Source organism: Pseudoliparis swirei, chromosome 6 (genome assembly GCF_029220125.1).
Source record: "Pseudoliparis swirei isolate HS2019 ecotype Mariana Trench chromosome 6, NWPU_hadal_v1, whole genome shotgun sequence".
NCBI classification, from domain to species: domain Eukaryota; kingdom Metazoa; phylum Chordata; class Actinopteri; order Perciformes; family Liparidae; genus Pseudoliparis; species Pseudoliparis swirei.
Genome location: NC_079393.1, coordinates 30,102,386 through 30,121,348, shown reverse-complemented (window position 1 = coordinate 30,121,348; position 18,963 = coordinate 30,102,386). Strand labels below are relative to the sequence as shown.

The 18,963-nt window shown below is 48.5% G+C and overlaps 1 protein-coding gene across 1 annotated transcript in view; it reads left to right on the top strand.

The window, feature by feature from the left end:
• pard6a (par-6 family cell polarity regulator alpha) overlaps positions 1–18,464 on the top strand; it is a 51,596-nt gene extending 33,132 nt beyond the window's left edge. The window contains exons 4-7 of the mRNA XM_056417354.1: positions 2,439–2,728; positions 3,308–3,433; positions 4,914–5,113; positions 15,774–18,464. Of these exons, the coding sequence (XP_056273329.1) occupies positions 2,439–2,728; positions 3,308–3,433; positions 4,914–5,113; positions 15,774–16,071 (914 nt within the window). The 3' untranslated portion in view covers positions 16,072–18,464. The remainder of the gene's footprint in view (positions 1–2,438; positions 2,729–3,307; positions 3,434–4,913; positions 5,114–15,773) is intronic.
• The last annotated feature ends 499 nt before the right edge of the window (positions 18,465–18,963 follow it).

Genomic DNA, 18,963 nt, shown 5'->3' with positions numbered 1-18,963 from the left:
GCTGTTATTGCCGATGTGTTTGTGGCAAAGAAAATATTAAAAATAAACACAAAAACTAAAAGAGCGCACAATCTCCGCGGAGCTACCTCGACGGCGTCTGGACACAGCCGCGCCATCATGAGACCAAAAATCACGATTAAAAATTGTAATTGTTGCCCAGCCCTAATATATATATATAGTTATATATATACATATATATAGGTATATATATAATTATATACATATATGCATATATATATGTGTATATATATATACATATATAGGTATATATATATATAGTTATATACATATATATATACTTATATATATATGTATATATATACTGTATATATATATATACATATGCAGGGGTCCCCAAACTTTTTCCTGAGACGGCCACATAACGTTTTCTGTGTCTGCTGGAGGGGGGGGGGGGGTTGATGCCACTCGCTGTGAGCGCTGCGCGTGCAGACAGCATTTAACGGAGCGGAGCAGCGCGTGCGCACTGATCGCTCTTTTAATGAAGTATCGATTCTAAAAATATGCTAAATCACATTGTGTTTAACGTACGGCTACTTCGTTAGCATCGATACACCGTGCAGCGTGACAGCAGCAGATGTAGCGGACTAACATTCAAGCTAACCTAACTTCCTGAACGCTGATTGGCCAAGACGCGACACGTCCCATCAAAGATGTTTTATTGCGAAGAGCACCACTCCACATTTTCTCCGCGTCTCACTGCAGCCTCAACGGCAGCGGGTGAAAAAAATAATGAATCGGAACGGGCAGCCTCAGTAAGCCGCTTCATCAGCGTCTCCTGAACCACAGGAGCCCCTGATGTGTCTCGTCCGGATGTCCTGGAGTAGATCATACATATGAGGCGACATGCTACGGTAACATGTAGCCACTGTGTCACACATCAAACACTGATCCTACCTGGTGGAGATCATCATAAAGACATTCACCGCAGCCTCACCCCGGTTCGTATGGATGTGAATGAATGTTGGTGGTGGTCGGAGGGGCCGTAGGCGCTGAATGGCTGCCACGCTTCCGTCAGTCTGCCCCAGGGCAGCTGTGGTTACTGATGTGGCTTACCACCACCGGGATGACTGTGTGTGTGTATGACTACTGGACTCTGAACTGTAAAGCGACTGAGTGTCTAGAGAAGCGCTATATAAAATAAATGATTATTATTATTATACAGGTGTAACTATTCCTCAGCCCTTCGTTGTCCCACCATTACTTCTGTAGCTGTCACCTACTTCACAACAAAACCTCTGCTTAGGCCACGCCCCTCTACCTGAGAGTGAGGCTGGATTGGCGGTTGGACTCACACACCAGAAAACAATGGCGACAGATGTATTGACATATATATATGTAAACTCCACGCACAGATTGAAGGAGTAATATTTATCAGAAACTACGTTTAATGTTCGATTAATATACACAAAAACATAACAGAATGTGCCCATGAGCAACAGCTGATGCAGGTGATGGAGTGGTGGTGATAGGTAGGGATGAGAATTGATAAGATCTTAACGATTCCGATGCCTTATCGATTCCTGCTTATCGATTCGATTCCTTATCGATTCTCTTCTCGATTCTTATTGGGCAAGGGGTGAAAAAAAGAGCACAAACAGGTTTATTTACATTCATTTTCTTTGATATAATTTTCTATAATGCTGCACACACCATATACAGTATGTATACATACACATTTACATTTTTTTAAATAACCAAAAACATTTATACATATTCCTCTTGAATTTAAAATAAAACTTACATAACTTAAATCAAATGTATTCTGTTTAATTTAAACATGTTCCTAGAAATTACAGTGCTCCTTCCTTTTTGTAAATGGTATATGAACTGAGCTGCCAAAAATGAAACTAGCAGTGGCAAATACCAAGTGTGCAACCATCAGTTGTATGGAACATCAACAATTCTTGTGCAGAAAAATAAGCATGTCTGCTTTCTCCGGGAGGATCCGCGATCTCTCAGGACTTCTTGTGTCTCCAGCCATGGAGAACACTCTCTCAGATGGAGGATGAACACAAAGATATGAGGAGGTGGACAAGACGTGCTGTAGCCTGAGACCCAGACGACCAGCCTCTGAACCGGTCTGACTCTGACCCTCATCAGCTAAATGGGATGGCAATGGAGATTATTCATAGAGGGCGACTGTAGCTCCATCCCATAATACTCTCCTCTACCTGTGTGTCTACCTCCAGAGGGCGACTGTAGCTCCATCCCATAATACTCTCCTCTACCTGTGTGTCTGCCTCCAGAGGGCGACTGTAGCTCCATCCCATAATACTCTCCTCTACCTGTGTGTCTGCCTCCAGAGGGCGACTGTAGCTCCATCCCATAATACTCTCCTCTACCTGTGTGTCTACCTCCAGAGGGCGACTGTAGCTCCATCCCATAATACTCTCCTCTACCTGTGTGTCTGCCTCCAGAGGGCGAGCCCGTGGTCTTTGCCACCAACTCCCTCCAGAGGCGTAAAAAGGGGCTGGGCCTAACCGGGCTGCGCTCCACGGTCACAGGCTCCTCCCACTCCCGCGGCCGGCCGGGCCTCATGATCGGCACGCCGCAGAACTTCCGTCAGATCTCCTCCATCATCGACGTGGACATCCTGCCGGAGACGCACCGCCGCGTCCGGCTGCACAAGCACGGCAGCCACCGGCCGCTGGGCTTCTACATCCGGGACGGGGTCAGCGTACGCGTGACCTCTCAGGGCGTGGAGAAGGTCAGCGCTCCACACACACACGACATACACAAACACACACATACACATACACATGCACATACACATAAACACACACACATACACACACACACATACACACACATACACATACACACACACACCTATACACACACACATACACACACATACATACATATATACACACACATACACATATACACATACATATACATATACACATACACATATACACATACACATACACACATACATATACACACACACATACATATACACATATACATATACACACACATACATGCACACATATACACACACACACACATATATACACACACATACATATACACACACACATACATACACACACATACACACACACACACATACACATACACACACACATACACATACACACACACACATACACATACACACACATACACACACATACACATACACACACAGGCATACACATACACATACACATACATATGTATATATATATACAGATGTATATATATACACATGTATATATGTGTATGTGTATGTGTGGTCTGCGTGTAGACCTGGTCTAACGGTCCTCCTCCCCTGCAGGTCCCCGGGGTCTTCATCTCCCGTCTGGTACGCGGCGGCCTGGCAGAGACCACCGGGCTGCTGGGGGTCAACGACGAGATCCTGGAGGTCAACGGCATCGACGTGGCAGGAAAATCACTGGATCAGGTAGAGTCCTTTAAGAGGGTCTTTGTGGATCAGCTAGAGTCCTTTAAGAGGGTCTCTGTGGATCAGGTAGAGTCCTTTAAGAGGGTATTTGTGGATCAGGTAGAGTCCTTTAAGAGGGTCTTTGTGGATCAGGTAGAGTCCTTTAAGAGGGTCTTTGTGGATCAGGTACAGTCCTTTAAGAGGGTCTCTGTGGATCAGGTAGAGTCCTTTAAGAGGGTCTTTGTGGATCAGGTAGAGTCCTTTAAGAGGGTCTCTGTGGATCAGGTAGAGTCCTTTAAGAGGGTCTCTGTGGATCAGGTAGAGTCCTTGAAGAGGGTCTCTGTGGATCAGGTAGAGTCCTTGAAGAGGGTCTTTGTGGATCAGGTAGAGTCCTTTAAGCGGGTCAGTCCTCTATGACCCGGTCCTCTATGATCCACTATAACCCGGTCCTCTAAGACCCAGTCCACTATGACCCAGTCCACTATGACCCGGTCCTCTATGACCCAGTCCTCTATGATCCACTATAACCCAGTCCTCTATGATCCAGTCCTCTATGACCCAGTCCTCTAAGACCCAGTCCACTATGACCCAGTCCTCTATGATCCAGTCCTCTATGACCCGGTCCTCTAAGACCCAGTCCACTATGACCCAGTCCTCTATGATCCAGTCCTCTAAGACCCGGTCATCTATGAACCAGTCCACTATGACCCGGTCCTCTATGACCCAGTCCACTATGACCCGGTCCTCTAAGACCCGGTCCTTTATGACCCAGTTCACTATGATCCGGCCCTCTATGAGCCAGTCCACTATGACCCGGTCCTCTAAGACCCGGTCCTTTATGACCCGGTCCTCTAAGACCCAGTCCTCTATAACCCAGTCCTCTATGATCCAGTCCTCTATGACCCGGTCCTCTAAGACCCAGTCCACTATGACCCAGTCCTCTATGATCCAATCCTCTATGACCCGGTCCTCTAAGACCCAGTCCACTATGACCCAGTCCTCTATGAGCCAGTCCTCTATGACCCGGTCCTCTAAGACCCAGTCCTCTATGACCCAGTCCTCTATGATCCACTATAACCCAGTCCTCTATGATCCAGTCCTCTATGACCCGGTCCTCTAAGACCCAGTCCTCTATGACCCAGTCCTCTATGATCCAGTCCTCTATGACCCGGTCCTCTAAGACCCAGTCCACTATGACCCGGTCCTCTATGATCCAGTCCTCTAATACCCGGTCATCTATGAGCCAGTCCACTATGACCCGGTCCTCTATGACCCAGTCCACTATGACCCGGTCCTCTAAGACCCGGTCCTTTATGACCCAGTCCACTATGATCCGGCCCTCTATGATCCAGTCCTCTATGATCCACTATAAACCAGTCCTCTATGATCCACTATAACCCAGTCCTCTATGACCCGGTCCTTTATGATCCGGTCCACTATGACCCGGTCCTCTATGATCCAGTCCTCCAAGACCCGGTCCTAACCCCTCTCTGTCCTCCAGGTGACGGACATGATGGTGGCCAACAGTCACAACCTCATCGTGACGGTGAAGCCGGCCAACCAGAGGAACAACGTGGTCCACCGCGGCAGCAGGACCTCGATGGGGAACTCTGGTTCTGTGGGCTCGGCCGGATCCAACAACTCCGCCCTGTCACATGACTCGCCAAGCCCCGCCTCCCAGAGCAACCCCATCACCGCGAGGTGAGCCGGGTCCTGACGGAGGGTCAGATCTCTCCGGTTCAGGATGAGCGTAGACCTCCTAAATGTTCCACAGCCTTCCGAGGACTAGAGGACCAGAGGACTAGAGGACCAGAGGACCAGAGGACTAGAGGACCAGAGGACTAGAGGACCAGAGGACCAGAGGACCAGAGGACTAGAGGACTAGAGGACTAGAGGACTAGAGGACCAGAGGACCAGAGGACCAGAGGACCAGAGGACTAGAGGACCAGAGGACCAGAGGACTAGAGGACTAGAGGACCAGAGGACCAGAGGACCAGAGGACCAGAGGACCAGAGGACTAGAGGACCAGAGGACTAGAGGACCAGAGGACTAGAGGACCAGAGGACCAGAGGACCAGAGGACCAGAGGACCAGAGGACCAGAGGACCAGAGGACCAGAGGACTAGAGGACCAGAGGACTAGAGGACCAGAGGACCAGAGGACTAGAGGACCAAAGGACTAGAGGACCAGAGGACCAAAGGACTAGAGGACCTACTGGTTATCTGAGCCACACTTCCTGTTGACATGTGCAAAACAACCTCTTCACACATCGTTCACTCTTTGGAACATTCTTGGGATGAAAGGATTGAAATAAAACGTTCAGCCTATTGTTCTGGTTAGGCAGCTGCTACACACACACACACACACACACTGTACACACACTAAAGTTACGTATGGAGGCGGAGCTTATCACTGGACGACTTGTACCAACAGTCACGAGGAATCCCAAGGAACCGACCTCGTATGACTCAAGCAGAGGAAGGTCACCCCTCTCAGGGTCGCCCCTCTCAGGGTCACAGCTCTCAGGGTCACCCCTCTCAGGGTCACACCTCTCAGGGTCACCCCTCTCAGGGTCCTAGCTCTCAGGGTCACAGCTCTCAGGGTCACACATCTCAGGGTCACCCCTCTCAGGGTCGCCCCTCTCAGGGTCACAGCTCTCAGGGTCGCCCCTCTCAGGGTCACACCTCTCAGGGTCGCCCCTCTCAGGGTCACCCCTCTCAGGGTCACACCTCTCAGGGTCACCCCTCTCAGGGTCACACCTCTCAGGGTCACACCTCTCAGGGTTCTCTCAGGGTCACCCCTCTCAGGGTCACACCTCTCAGGGTTCTCTCAGGGTCACCCCTCTCAGGGTCACACCTCTCAGGGTTCTCTCAGGGTCACCCCTCTCAGGGTCACACCTCTCAGGGTCCTCTCAGAGTCACCCCTCTCACCTGGAGAAGCCTCAGGGGGCTAAGGGACCCAGTCGCTCCCCTTGAGAAGATGGACACCAGCCTGTGGCTGGAACGCGTCTTCGTTGATCCTAACATGCTGCCATGAGGCAGCAGCTACATACACCCTCAGGGTAGAGGGACACTAGGGAAACTAGGGACACTAGGGAGACAAAGGACACTAGGGAGACAAGGGGGACACTAGGGAGATTATGGACACTAGGGAGACTAGAGACACTAGGGAGATTATGGACACTAGGGAGACTAGGTACACTAGGGACACTAGGGAGATTATGGACACTAGGGAGACTATGGACACTAGATAGACTAGGGACACTAGGGAGACTATGGACACTAGGGAGAGTAGGGACACTAGGGAGACTATGGACACTAGGGAGACTAGGGAGACAAAGGACAATATGGAGACTATGGACACTAGGTAGACTGGGGACACTAGGGAGATTATGGACACTGGGGAGACTATGGACACTAGGTAGACTATGGACACTAGGTAGACTAGGGACACTAGGGAGACAAGGGAGACAAGGGAGATTATGGTAACTAGGGAGACTAGGGACACTAGGGAGACTATGGACACTAGGGAGATTATGGACACTAGGGAGACTATGGAAACTAGGTAGACTAGGAACACTAGGGAGATTATGGACACTAGGGAGATTATGGACACAAGGGAGACTATGGACACTAGGTAGATTATGGACACTATGGAGACTAGGGACACTAGGGAGACTATGGACACTAGGTAGACTAGGGACACTAGGGAGACAAAGGAGACTAGGGACACTAGGGAGATTATGGACACTAGGGAGACTAGAGACACTAGGGAGATTATGGACACTATGGAGAATAGATACACTAGGGATACTAGGGAGATTATGGACACTAGGGAGACTATGGACACTAGGTAGACTAGGGACACTAGGGAAACGGGACACTAGGGAGATTATGGACACTAGGTAGACTAGGGACACTAGGGAGACTATGGACACTAGGGAAAGTAGGGACACTAGGGAGACTATGGACACTAGGGAGACTAGGGACACTAGGGAGACTAGGGAGACTATGGACACTAGGGACACTAGGGAGACAAGGGAGATTATGGTCACTAGGGAGACTAGGGACACTAGGGAGACTATGGACACTAGGTAGACTATGGACACTAGGGAGACTATGGACACTAGGTAGACTAGGGACACTACGGAGACTAGGGACACTAGGGAGACAAGGGAGAGTATGGTCACTAGGGAGACTAGGGACACTAGGTAGACTATGGACACTAGGGAGACTATGGACACTAGGTAGACTATTGACACTAGGTAGACTAGGGACACTAGGGAGACAAGGGAGATTATGGTCACTAGGGAGACTCTGGACACTAGTGAGACTATGGACACTAGGTAGACTATGGACACTAGGTAGACTAGGGACACTAGGGAGACAAGGGAGATTATGGTCACTAGGGAGACTCTGGACACTAGGGAGACTATGGACACTAGGGAGACAAGGGAGAGTATGGTCACTAGGGAGACTAGGGACACTAGGTAGACTAGGGACACTAGGGAGATTATGGACACTAGGGAGACTATGGACACTAGGTAGACTAGGAACACTAGGTAGATTATGAACACTAGGGAGATTATGGACACTAGGGAGACTATGGACACTAGCTAGATTATGGACACTAGGGAGACTAGGGAGACTATGGACACTAGGTAGACTAGGGACACTAGGGAGACAAATGAGACTAGGGACACCAGGGAGATTATGGACACTAGGGAGACTAGAGACACTAGGGAGATTATGGACACTATGGAGACTAGATACACTAGGGATACTAGGGAGATTATGGACACTAGGGAGACTATGGACACTAGGTAGACTAGGGACACTAGGGAGACTATGGACACTAGGGAAAGTAGGGACACTAGGGAGACTATGGACACTAGGGAGCAGGCACGTGCACAGACATTTTGAGGGGCAGGTGCTCAAACCAAAAAAAAAGGGCACCCAATGCCAAAAAAAATTCTGACAGAGTTGAAGCATTAGCAGCAATAAACTGATAGCTGTCCTCGACCTGCATTTCCTCTGGCAGCATCAGACAGCTAGCTTACATTTTCTTTATGAATAAAGATGAATTATTATATAGCAACAACAGTACAAGCGTTCTGATTGGCTAATGGTCGTCATGCCAGCCACGTATTGCCCTCCTCGCTGGTCTGATACGGATCCGTATTGCCCTCTTACGTCATTTTCAAAATGAGCGATATTGATAGACATCAACAGCCAAGAGCAGTGGTCCTCAAACTAAGGCCCGCGGGCCAGATACGGCCGCCTCCACATTTAGCCCGGCCCTCTGGACAAGAGAGGCCTTATGATTTGTTTTCAGTCTGGCCACTCAAATCCTAGACTAGCCCGTTAAATAGAACGGAATAAGAATTCTCTCTCTCTCTCTTCTCTCTCCCTCTCTCACCTCTCTCTCACCTCTCTCTCTCTTCTCTCTCTCCCTCTCTCTCTTTTCTCTCTCTCTTCTCTCTCTATTCTCTAAACATAACTAACGTCAGTAAACAGCTGGACGAGGCTTTGAAATCACGGATTTCGTGAGTTTTTGTTAATTTATTTGTTTAGGAACCGTCGGACCAGTGACGTCATGTTTTCAGCAGCGTAATGTTGTGGTTGATTTATCACAAAACAACGTCAGGGGACAAACACCATCATGATCTGTTTGTCTGGTGCTGCGGGTCAGAGGAGAAGGAGGTGCACCCGTTTGGTGGCGCGAGGAGGAAGTGGAGGAGGGAGGAGCGCGGCTGGGGGAGGGATAGGAGGGGGGGGGGGGGCTCGTGAGCGCCGCGGAGCAGGTCGGGCGAAATTCTCACAAGAACTCAAATAAATGCCCCGTCGGATATTAAAACACATTTGGGGGGGACTTGATGACAGAAAGAGTAACGTTTATTCTTAAATACGGATGAATAAAAACATTTGTCTCCAGCAAAAAGGGCACTTTTCTCATCCAGGGCAAAGGGGCTGGTGCTTGAGCACCACTAGGGCTCTATCTGTGCACGTGCCTGCTAGGGAGACTAGGGACACTAGAGAAACTAGGGAGACTATGGACACTAGGGAAACTAGGGACACTAGGGAGACAAGGGAGATTATGGTGACTAGGGAGACTAGGGAGACTATGGACACTAGGGAGAGTAGGGACACTAGGGAGACTATGGACACTAGGGAAACTAGGGAGACTATGGACACTAGGGAGAATAGGGACACTAGGGAGACAAGGGAGATTATGGTCACTAGGGAGACTAGGGACACTAGGGAGACTATGGACACTAGGTAGACTATGGATACTAGGGAGACTATGGACACTAGGTAGACTAGGGACACTACGGAGACTAGGGACACTAGGGAGACAAGGGAGAGTATGGTCACTAGGGAGACTAGGGACACTAGGTAGACTAGGGACACTAGGGAGATTATGGACACTAGGGAGACTATGGACACTAGGTAGACTATGTACACTAGGTAGACTAGGGACACTAGGGAGACAAGGGAGATTATGGTCACTAGGGAGACTCTGGACACTAGGGAGACTATGGACACTAGGGAGATTATGGACACTAGGGAGACTATGGACACTAGGTAGACTAGGAACACTAGGGAGATTATGGATACTCGGGAGATTTTGGACATTAGGGAGACTATGGACACTAGGTAGACTAGGAACACTAGGGAGATTATGGACACTAGGGACACTAGGGAGACTATGGACACTAGGTAGACTAGGGACACTAGGGAGACAAAGGAGACTAGGGACACTAGGGAGATTATGGGCACTCGGGAGACGGGACACTAGGGAGACAAGAGCTATAAGGGAGATTATGGTCACTAGGGAGACTAGGGACACTAGAGAGACTATGGACACTAGGTAGACTAGGGACACTAGGGAGACTATGGACACTAGGTAGACTAGGGACACTAGGGAGACAAAGGAGACTAGGGACACTAGGGAGATTATGGGCACTCGGGAGACGGGACACTAGGGAGACAAGAGCTACAAGGGAGATTATGGTCACTAGGGAGACTAGGGACACTAGGGAGACAATGGAGATTATGGTCACTAGGGAGACTAGGGACACTAGGGAGACTATGGACACTAGGTAGACTATGGATACTAGGGAGACTATGGACACTAGGTAGACTAGGGACACTACGGAGACTAGGGACACTAGGGAGACAAGGGAGACAAGGGAGAGTATGGTCACTAGGGAGACTAGGGACACTAGGTAGACTAGGGACACTAGGGAGATTATGGACACTAGGGAGACTATGGACACTAGGTAGACTATGTACACTAGGTAGACTAGGGATACTAGGGAGACAAGGGAGATTATGGTCACTAGGGAGACTCTGGACACTAGGGAGACTATGGACACTAGGGAGATTATGGACACTAGGGAGACTATGGACACTAGGTAGACTAGGAACACTAGGGAGATTATGGATACTAGGGAGATTATGGACACTAGGTAGACTAGGAACACTAGGGAGATTATGGACACTAGGGACACTAGGGAGACTATGGACACTAGGTAGACTAGGGACACTAGGAGACAAAGGAGACTAGGGACACTAGGGAGATTATGGGCACTCGGGAGACGGGACACTAGGGAGACAAGAGCTACAAGGGAGATTATGGTCACTAGGGAGACTAGGGACACTAGAGAGACTATGGACACTAGGGAGATTATGGACACTAGGGAGACTAGGGACACTAGGGAGACTATGGACACTAGGTAGACTAGGGACACTAGGGAGACAAAGGACACTAGGGACACTAGGGAGATTATGGGCACTAGGGAGACAGGACACTAGGGACACTAGCGAGACTAGGGAGAAAAGGGGGACACTAGGGAGACTAAGGAGACAAGGGGGACACTAGGGACACTAGGGAGACTAGGGAGACAAGGGGGACACTAGGGACACAAGGGAGAGTATGGTCACTAGGGAGACTAGGGACACTAAGGATATTATGGACACTAGGGAGACTAGGGACACTAGGGAGATTATGGACACTAGGGAGACTATGGACACTAGGTAGACTATGGATACTAGGGAGAATATGGACACTAGGTGGACTATGGACACTAGATAGACTATGGATACTAGGGAGACTATGGACACTAGGTAGACTAGGGACACTAGGGAGACAAGGGAGACAAGGGAGATTATGGTCACTAGGGAGACTAGGGAGACTATGGACACTAGGGAGATTATGGACACTAGGGAGATTATGGACACTAGGGAGACTATGGACACTAGGTAGACTAGGAACACTAGGGAGATTATGGACACTAGGGAGACTATGGACACTAGGTAGATTATGGACACTAGGTAGACTAGGGACACTAGGTAGACTAGGAACACTAGGGAGATTATGGACACTAGGGAGATTATGGACACTAGGGAGACTATGGACACTAGGTAGATTATGGACACTAGGGAGACTAGGGACTCTAGGGAGACTATGGACACTAGGTAGACTAGGGACACTACGGAGACAAAGGAGACTAGGGACACTAGGGAGATTATGGACACTAGGGAGACTAGAGACACTAGGGAGATTATGGACACTAGGGAGACTAGATACACTAGGGACACTAGGGAGATTATGGACACTAGGGAGATTATGGAGACTAGGTAGACTAGGGACACTAGGGAGACTATGGCCACTAGGGAGAATAGGGACACTAGGGAGACTATGGACACTAGGGAGACTAGGGACACTAGGGAAACGGGACACTAGGGAGATTATGGACACTAGGTAGACTAGGGACACTAGGGAGACTATGGACACTAGGGAAAGTAGGGACACTAGGGAGACTATGGACACTAGGGAGACTAGAGACACTAGGGAAACTAGGGAGACTATGGACACTAGGGAAACTAGGGACACTAGGGAGACAAGGGAGATTATGGTCACTAGGGAGACTAGGGACACTAGGAAGACTATGGACACTAGGTAGACTATGGATACTAGGGAGACTATGGACACTAGGTAGACTAGGGACACTAGGGAGACTATGGACACTAGGGAGACAAGGGAGAGTATGGTCACTAGGGAGACTAGGGACACTAGGGAGATTATGGACACTAGGGAGACTAGGGACACTAGGTAGACTAGGGACACTAGGGAGATTATGGACACTAGGGAGACTATGGACACTAGGTAGACTATGGACACTAGGTAGACTAGGGACACTAGGGAGATTATGGACACTAGGGAGACTAGGGACACTAGGTAGACTAGGGACACTAGGGAGATTATGGACACTAGGGAGACTATGGACACTAGGTAGACTATGGACACTAGGTAGACTAGGGACACTAGGGAGACAAGGGAGATTATGGTCACTAGGGAGACTCGGGACACTAGGGAGACTATGGACACTAGGTAGACTATGGACACTAGGTAGACTAGGGACACTAGGGAGACAAGGGAGATTATGGTCACTAGGGAGACTCGGGACACTAGGGAGACTATGGACACTAGGTAGACTAGGAACACTAGGGAGACTATGGACACTAGGTAGACTAGGAACACTAGGGAGATTATGGACACTAGGTAGACTAGGAACACTAGGGAGATTATGGACACTAGGGACACTAGGGAGACTATGGACACTAGGTAGACTAGGGACACTAGGGAGACAAAGGAGACTAGGGACACTAGGGAGATTATGGGCACTCGGGAGATGGGACACTAGGGAGACAAGGGCTACAAGGGAGATTATGGTCACTAGGGAGACTAGGGACACTAGGGAGACTATGGACACTAGGGAGATTATGGACACTAGGGAGACTAGGGAGACTATGGACACTAGGTAGACTAGGGACACTAGGTAGACTAGGGACACTAGGGAGACAAAGGAGACTAGGGAGATTATGGGCACTAGGGAGACTAGGGAGACTAGGGAGAAAAGGGGGACACTAGGGAGACTAGGGACACTAGGGAGAGTATGGTCACTAGGGAGACTAGGGACACTAGGGATATTATGGACACTAGGGAGACTAGGGACACTAGGTAGACTAGGGACACTAGGGAGATTATGGACACTAGGGAGACTATGGACACTAGGTAGACTATGGATACTAGGGAGACTATGGACACTAGGTAGATTAGGGACACTAGGGAGACAAGGGAGACAAGGGAGATTATGGTCACTAGGGAGACTTGGGACACTAGGGAGACTATGGACACTAGGGAGATTATGGACACTAGGGAGACTATGGACACTAGGTAGACTAGGAATACTAGGGAGATTATGGACACTAGGGAGACTATGGACACTAGGTAGACGAGGAACACTAGGGAGATTATGGACACTAGGGAGACTAGGGACACTAGGGAGACAAAGGAGACTAGGGACACTAGGGAGATTATGGACACTAGGGAGACTAGGTACACTAGGGAGATTATGGACACTAGGGAGACGATGGACACTAGGTAGAATAGGGACACTAGGGAGACTATGGACACTAGGGAGAGTAGGGACACTAGGGAGACTATGGACACTAGGGAGACTAGGGACACTAGGGACTTTATGGACACTAGGTAGACTAGGGACACTAGGGAGACTATGGACACTAGGGAGACTAGGGGGACACTAGGGACACTAGGGAGACTATGGACACTAGGGAGACTAGGGACACTAGGGAGATTATGGACACTAGGTAGACTAGGGACACTAGGGAGACTATGGACACTAGGGAGACTAGGGGGACACTAGGGAGACTAGAGAGACAAGGGGGACACTGGGGAGACTAGGGAGACAATGGGAACACTAGGGAGACTAGGGAGACAAGGGGGACACTAGGGACACTAGGGAGACTAGGGGGACACTAGGGAGACTAGGGAGACAAGGGGGACACTAGGGAGACTAGGGAGACAAGGGGGACACTAGGGAGACAAGGGGGACACTAGGGAGACTAGGGACACTAGGGAGACAAGGGGGACACTAGGGAGACTAGGGACACAAGGGAGACTAGGGAGACAAGGGGGAGACTAGGGACACTAGGGAGACTAGGGAGACAAGGGACACTAGGGAGACTAGGGAGACAAGGGGGAGACTAGGGACACTAGGGAGACAAGGGGGACACTAGGGAGACTAGGGACACAAGGGAGACTAGGGAGACACTAGGGAGACTAGGGACACTAGGGAGACAAGGGGGACACTAGGGAGACTAGGGACACAAGGGAGACTATGGACACTAGGGAGACTAGGGACACTAGGGAGACTATGGACACTAGGGAGACTAGGGACACTAAGGACACTAGGGAGACAAGGGGGACACTAGGTAGACTAGGGAGACTAGGGAGACAAGGGGGACACTAGGGAGACTAGGGAGACAAGGGGGACACTAGGGACACTAGGGAGACAAGGGGGAGACTAGGGAGACAAGGGGGACACTAGGGAGACGAGAGAGACTAGAGAGGAGGCTGACCTGGTGAGGACCGGAGACAGGTGTCCTCGGTCAGCTCGGTGTCCTCAGAGGGACATCCTGTTCAGCCTCTGGAGGTCAGAGGTCACGAGGCTACACGAGCTCCAGAGTTATCCCTCTGGATAGGTTCAGCTTTAGCTGATGCTAGCATAGAAGTTAGCCTGGTGCTAACATAATAGTTAGCCTGATGCTAACATAGTAGTTAGCCTGATGCTTACATAGTAGTTAGCCTGGTGCTAACATAGTAGTTAGCCTGATGCTAACATAGTAGTTAGCCTGATGCTTACATAGTAGTTAGCCTGATGCTTACATAGTAGTTAGCCTGGTGCTAACATAGTAGTTAGCCTGATGTTTACATTGTAGTTAGCCTGGTGCTAACATATTAGTTAGCCTGATGCTTACATAGTAGTTAGCCTGATGCTTACATTGCAGTTAGCCTGATGCTAACATAGTAGTTAGCCTGATGCTTACATAGTAGTTACCTGGTGCTAACATAGTAGTTAGCCTGATGCTTACATAGTAGTTAGCCTGGTGCTAACATAGTAGTTAGCCTGATGCTTACATAGTAGTTAGCCTGGTGCTAACATAGTAGTTAGCCTGATGCTAACATAGTAGTTAGCCTGATGCTTACATAGTAGTTAGCCTGGTGCTAACATAGTAGTTAGCCTGATGTTTACATTGTAGTTAGCCTGGTGCTTACATCGTAGTTAGCCTGATGCTAACACAGTAGCCGCCTCTGGTGAAATAGAACACACACACACTCTCTCGCTGCTAGAGGTCAGCCTATTGGAGCAGTGAGCAGCTAGAGGAGGGGGCGGGACCAAAGACGCAGCTAAAAGAGAGAATATTGATTTATAGTCCTTAGGTTTTTATAGTAAACTGTTCTCTAATCGTTATTGTCTGTCATTGTAACCACAGCAACAGCATTGCCGAGGGCGACAGTGATGATGATGACGAAGACGACGACGGCGACCTCATCCTTGAGAGCGACTGCCTGGCGCCCTACACCTCCCACCTGGTTACAAACAGCAACAACCTCAACAGAGACTCGCCCGGCGGCAGGCCCCTCCCACAGAGCATCTCCTTGCCCAATAGCGTTGTGCCGTCCCTGAGCGACAGCTCGACTGCGCTGTCCAATCACAACGGAAACCCCGCCCACACGTCGAGCAGCAGCAGGGAGAGCATGAGGGAGGACGTTAACAGCATCACACTGTAGCCACGGCGACGCAGACCAACCGCACAGCGCGGTTACCAGGACAACGACCGAGGCGGGGAGGTCCTCCGGCTCACGACTCCGAGGCCATGTTGCAGAGACGTTCTCCTGGAGGAACCGGCTCACCGGAGGAACCGAGAGGTTCGGGTTCTACTTCCTGGGCAGCACAACGACCCGTTTGTAGTTTCCTGACTTCCTGTTTGCCTTTAAGAGAGTTTCATCAGCAAAGTTCACATTTTAAATTCAAAGTCAAAATGAAATCTGTCTGCATTCATCTATGAAGCAATCTGAGTGGCTGAGGTTCAGATCCCTGACGGCACCTGAAGGCATCGGGACACACGGCCAATCGGAAGCTGTTGTCAGAGCTACGAGAGCATGTGATTGGCTGAGAGTGTATTTATTCATCCTCATCTATTCCACTTCGACAGGCCGGACGTGTTGCCACATTAGAATATTGCCCACAATATATCAACATATATCTTCAAGACATTGAACTGGTTGGAACCAGATGAACAGATCAGAGCGTTCTGTGGATCAATAATCATGATTCATCTCCTTGCTTTCATTTAGTTTTTGTGTATGAATACAAATAAATAAAAACACACATGACTTCAGAAGGGCTCGCTTCTATTGTTCTATTGTCACCAAGGGATGAAGCTTCTGGAAATAATCACTGTGAACATACATTTCATCCATATACATATATACATACATATACTGTGGCAACCCGGGGGACTTGGAGGTGAGATTCGGTATAAAATCAGGAGACTCAGAGACGTAGCGCAAAATAAAGTGTCTTTTAATAAAACGTATAAGAGAAGGGGGGAATGGGCATCTAACGGCAACAAAGGATTCTTCCCGGTCGGGGTCTTTGGTCTTTGGTCTCACACCTGGTGTGCGACGTTCTGATCTCCTGTATGGGCAGAGCAGAGGTGAGAGGGTCCAGTTACCTCCGGTCTGTTGCGGCTCCTCTCCTGAGGTTCCAACGTTCCTTCTTCTCTCCTGTTCAGGCAGCTCTCCCCTGATGCCTTCCAGTGGAGGGTAGATATAGTCTGTGTCTCTCATCAGCTGATGGGCTGCAGGTGTGACCACTCCCATGTGCCAATTGGCTGTAGCACCTGCACTGGGAAGTACGCCCCGTGGATCACTTCCCACAACCTGAGCTTTGGGATCCGCCTCCTGGGCCTTGTCTGCTCTGCTTTTCCCCTGGTCTGCCACAATACATATATACAGGACTGTCTCAGAAAATTAGAATATTGTGATGAAGTTCTTTATTTTCTGTAATGCAATTAAAAAAACAAAAATGTCATGCATTCTGGATTCATTACAAATCAACTGAAATATTGCAAGCCTTTTATTCTGATTTATTGCTGATTATGGTTTACAGCTTACGAAAACTCAAATATCCTATCTCTAAATATTAGAATATCATGAAAAAGTATACTAGTAGGGTATTAAACAAATCACTTGAATTGTCTAATTAACTCGAAACACCTGCAAGGGTTTCCTGAGCCTTGACAAACACTCAGCTGTTATAAATCTTTTTTTTTACTTGGTCTGAGGAAATATAAAAATTTTATGAGATAGGATTTTAGAGTTTTCTTAAGCTGTAAGCCATAATCAGCAATATTAAAAGAATAAAAGGCTTGCAATATTTCAGTTGATTTGTAATGAATCCAGAATGCATGACATTTTTGTTTTTTTAATTGCATTACAGAAAATAAAGAACTTTATCATAATATTCTAATTTTCTGAGACAGTCCTGTATATATACTAGGGCTGTCAATCGATTAAAAAAATTAACTAATTAATCGCACATTTTGAAATTGCGATTAAAAGGGTTTTTTTCTTCGAAAGACTAAATCTTCTAAATGAACGAGTAATCCCTTCAGACAGCGTGTATTTTAGACACTTGTTTAATTGTATTCTTTTTTAAAGACAAAACTTCACACAGAGCTGTGTTTTCAAAGAGGCTCCTACCTATAAAGTTTCAGTGAGGTATTTAATATTGTGGATGATAAATTGTTTCTTCTGTGAAACATTCAGATTAGTAAGAAAAGGTGTATTAGAGATTGGTCCTGTCATCTTTAACACTGAACAGCAGCAGAACCAGTGGCCTTGGTAAACTGACAAATATGTAATGTTAACCCTCTGGAGTCTGGGCTCATTTTCTCGATTTTACAAAAACATGTAAATTCACCTTTTAAAGGCTTTTGCATGTGACACATCCCAGTGTTTCCCCCACCATTCTATCAGGGTGAGGCCCCGCCCCCCTGTCATGTTCTCTATAGCGCCAGATTACAGCAGAAGTAATGTAAGGTTATTTCCTTAAAGACGTCTTTGTTCTTTTATTAAACTAAACGTCTGTTGTTGGTCGTCTCTACAGCAGCATGTCATTCTGTCTCCACGTGTCGGTCACTCTTCTCTCTCCGTCTCGCGCGCCGCAGAGCTCCATGCCGGCGTGTCTGCGCGCGCATCGGGGCGGAGAAGAAAAAAAAAAGTCCCCTGCACCTTCCGCCCCGCGTCACCGACACGTCGCCCTCTGCTTCTCTGTGAATATCGAGGAGCAGACCGGAGGAAGGAGGCGGACTGCCGCGGCTTGACACTCACAGGAGTGAAACAACTTCAACAACACCGGAAGTCAACAAAGTTGCGTTAATTGCGTTAAAATATTTTAGTGCGTTAACGCGGCCAAATTAATCGCATAGATTAACGCGTTAATGCTGACAGCCCTAATATATACACATATATGTGTATATATATATACACATATATATATATACATATACATATATATACATATAAGGTTAGGGTTAGGGAAGAGAAAGGTTTTGGAGACTCTGCCGCTAAAGAGCAACAGAGCCCCCGGTGTACGGTCCATCGACCACGCTCCGC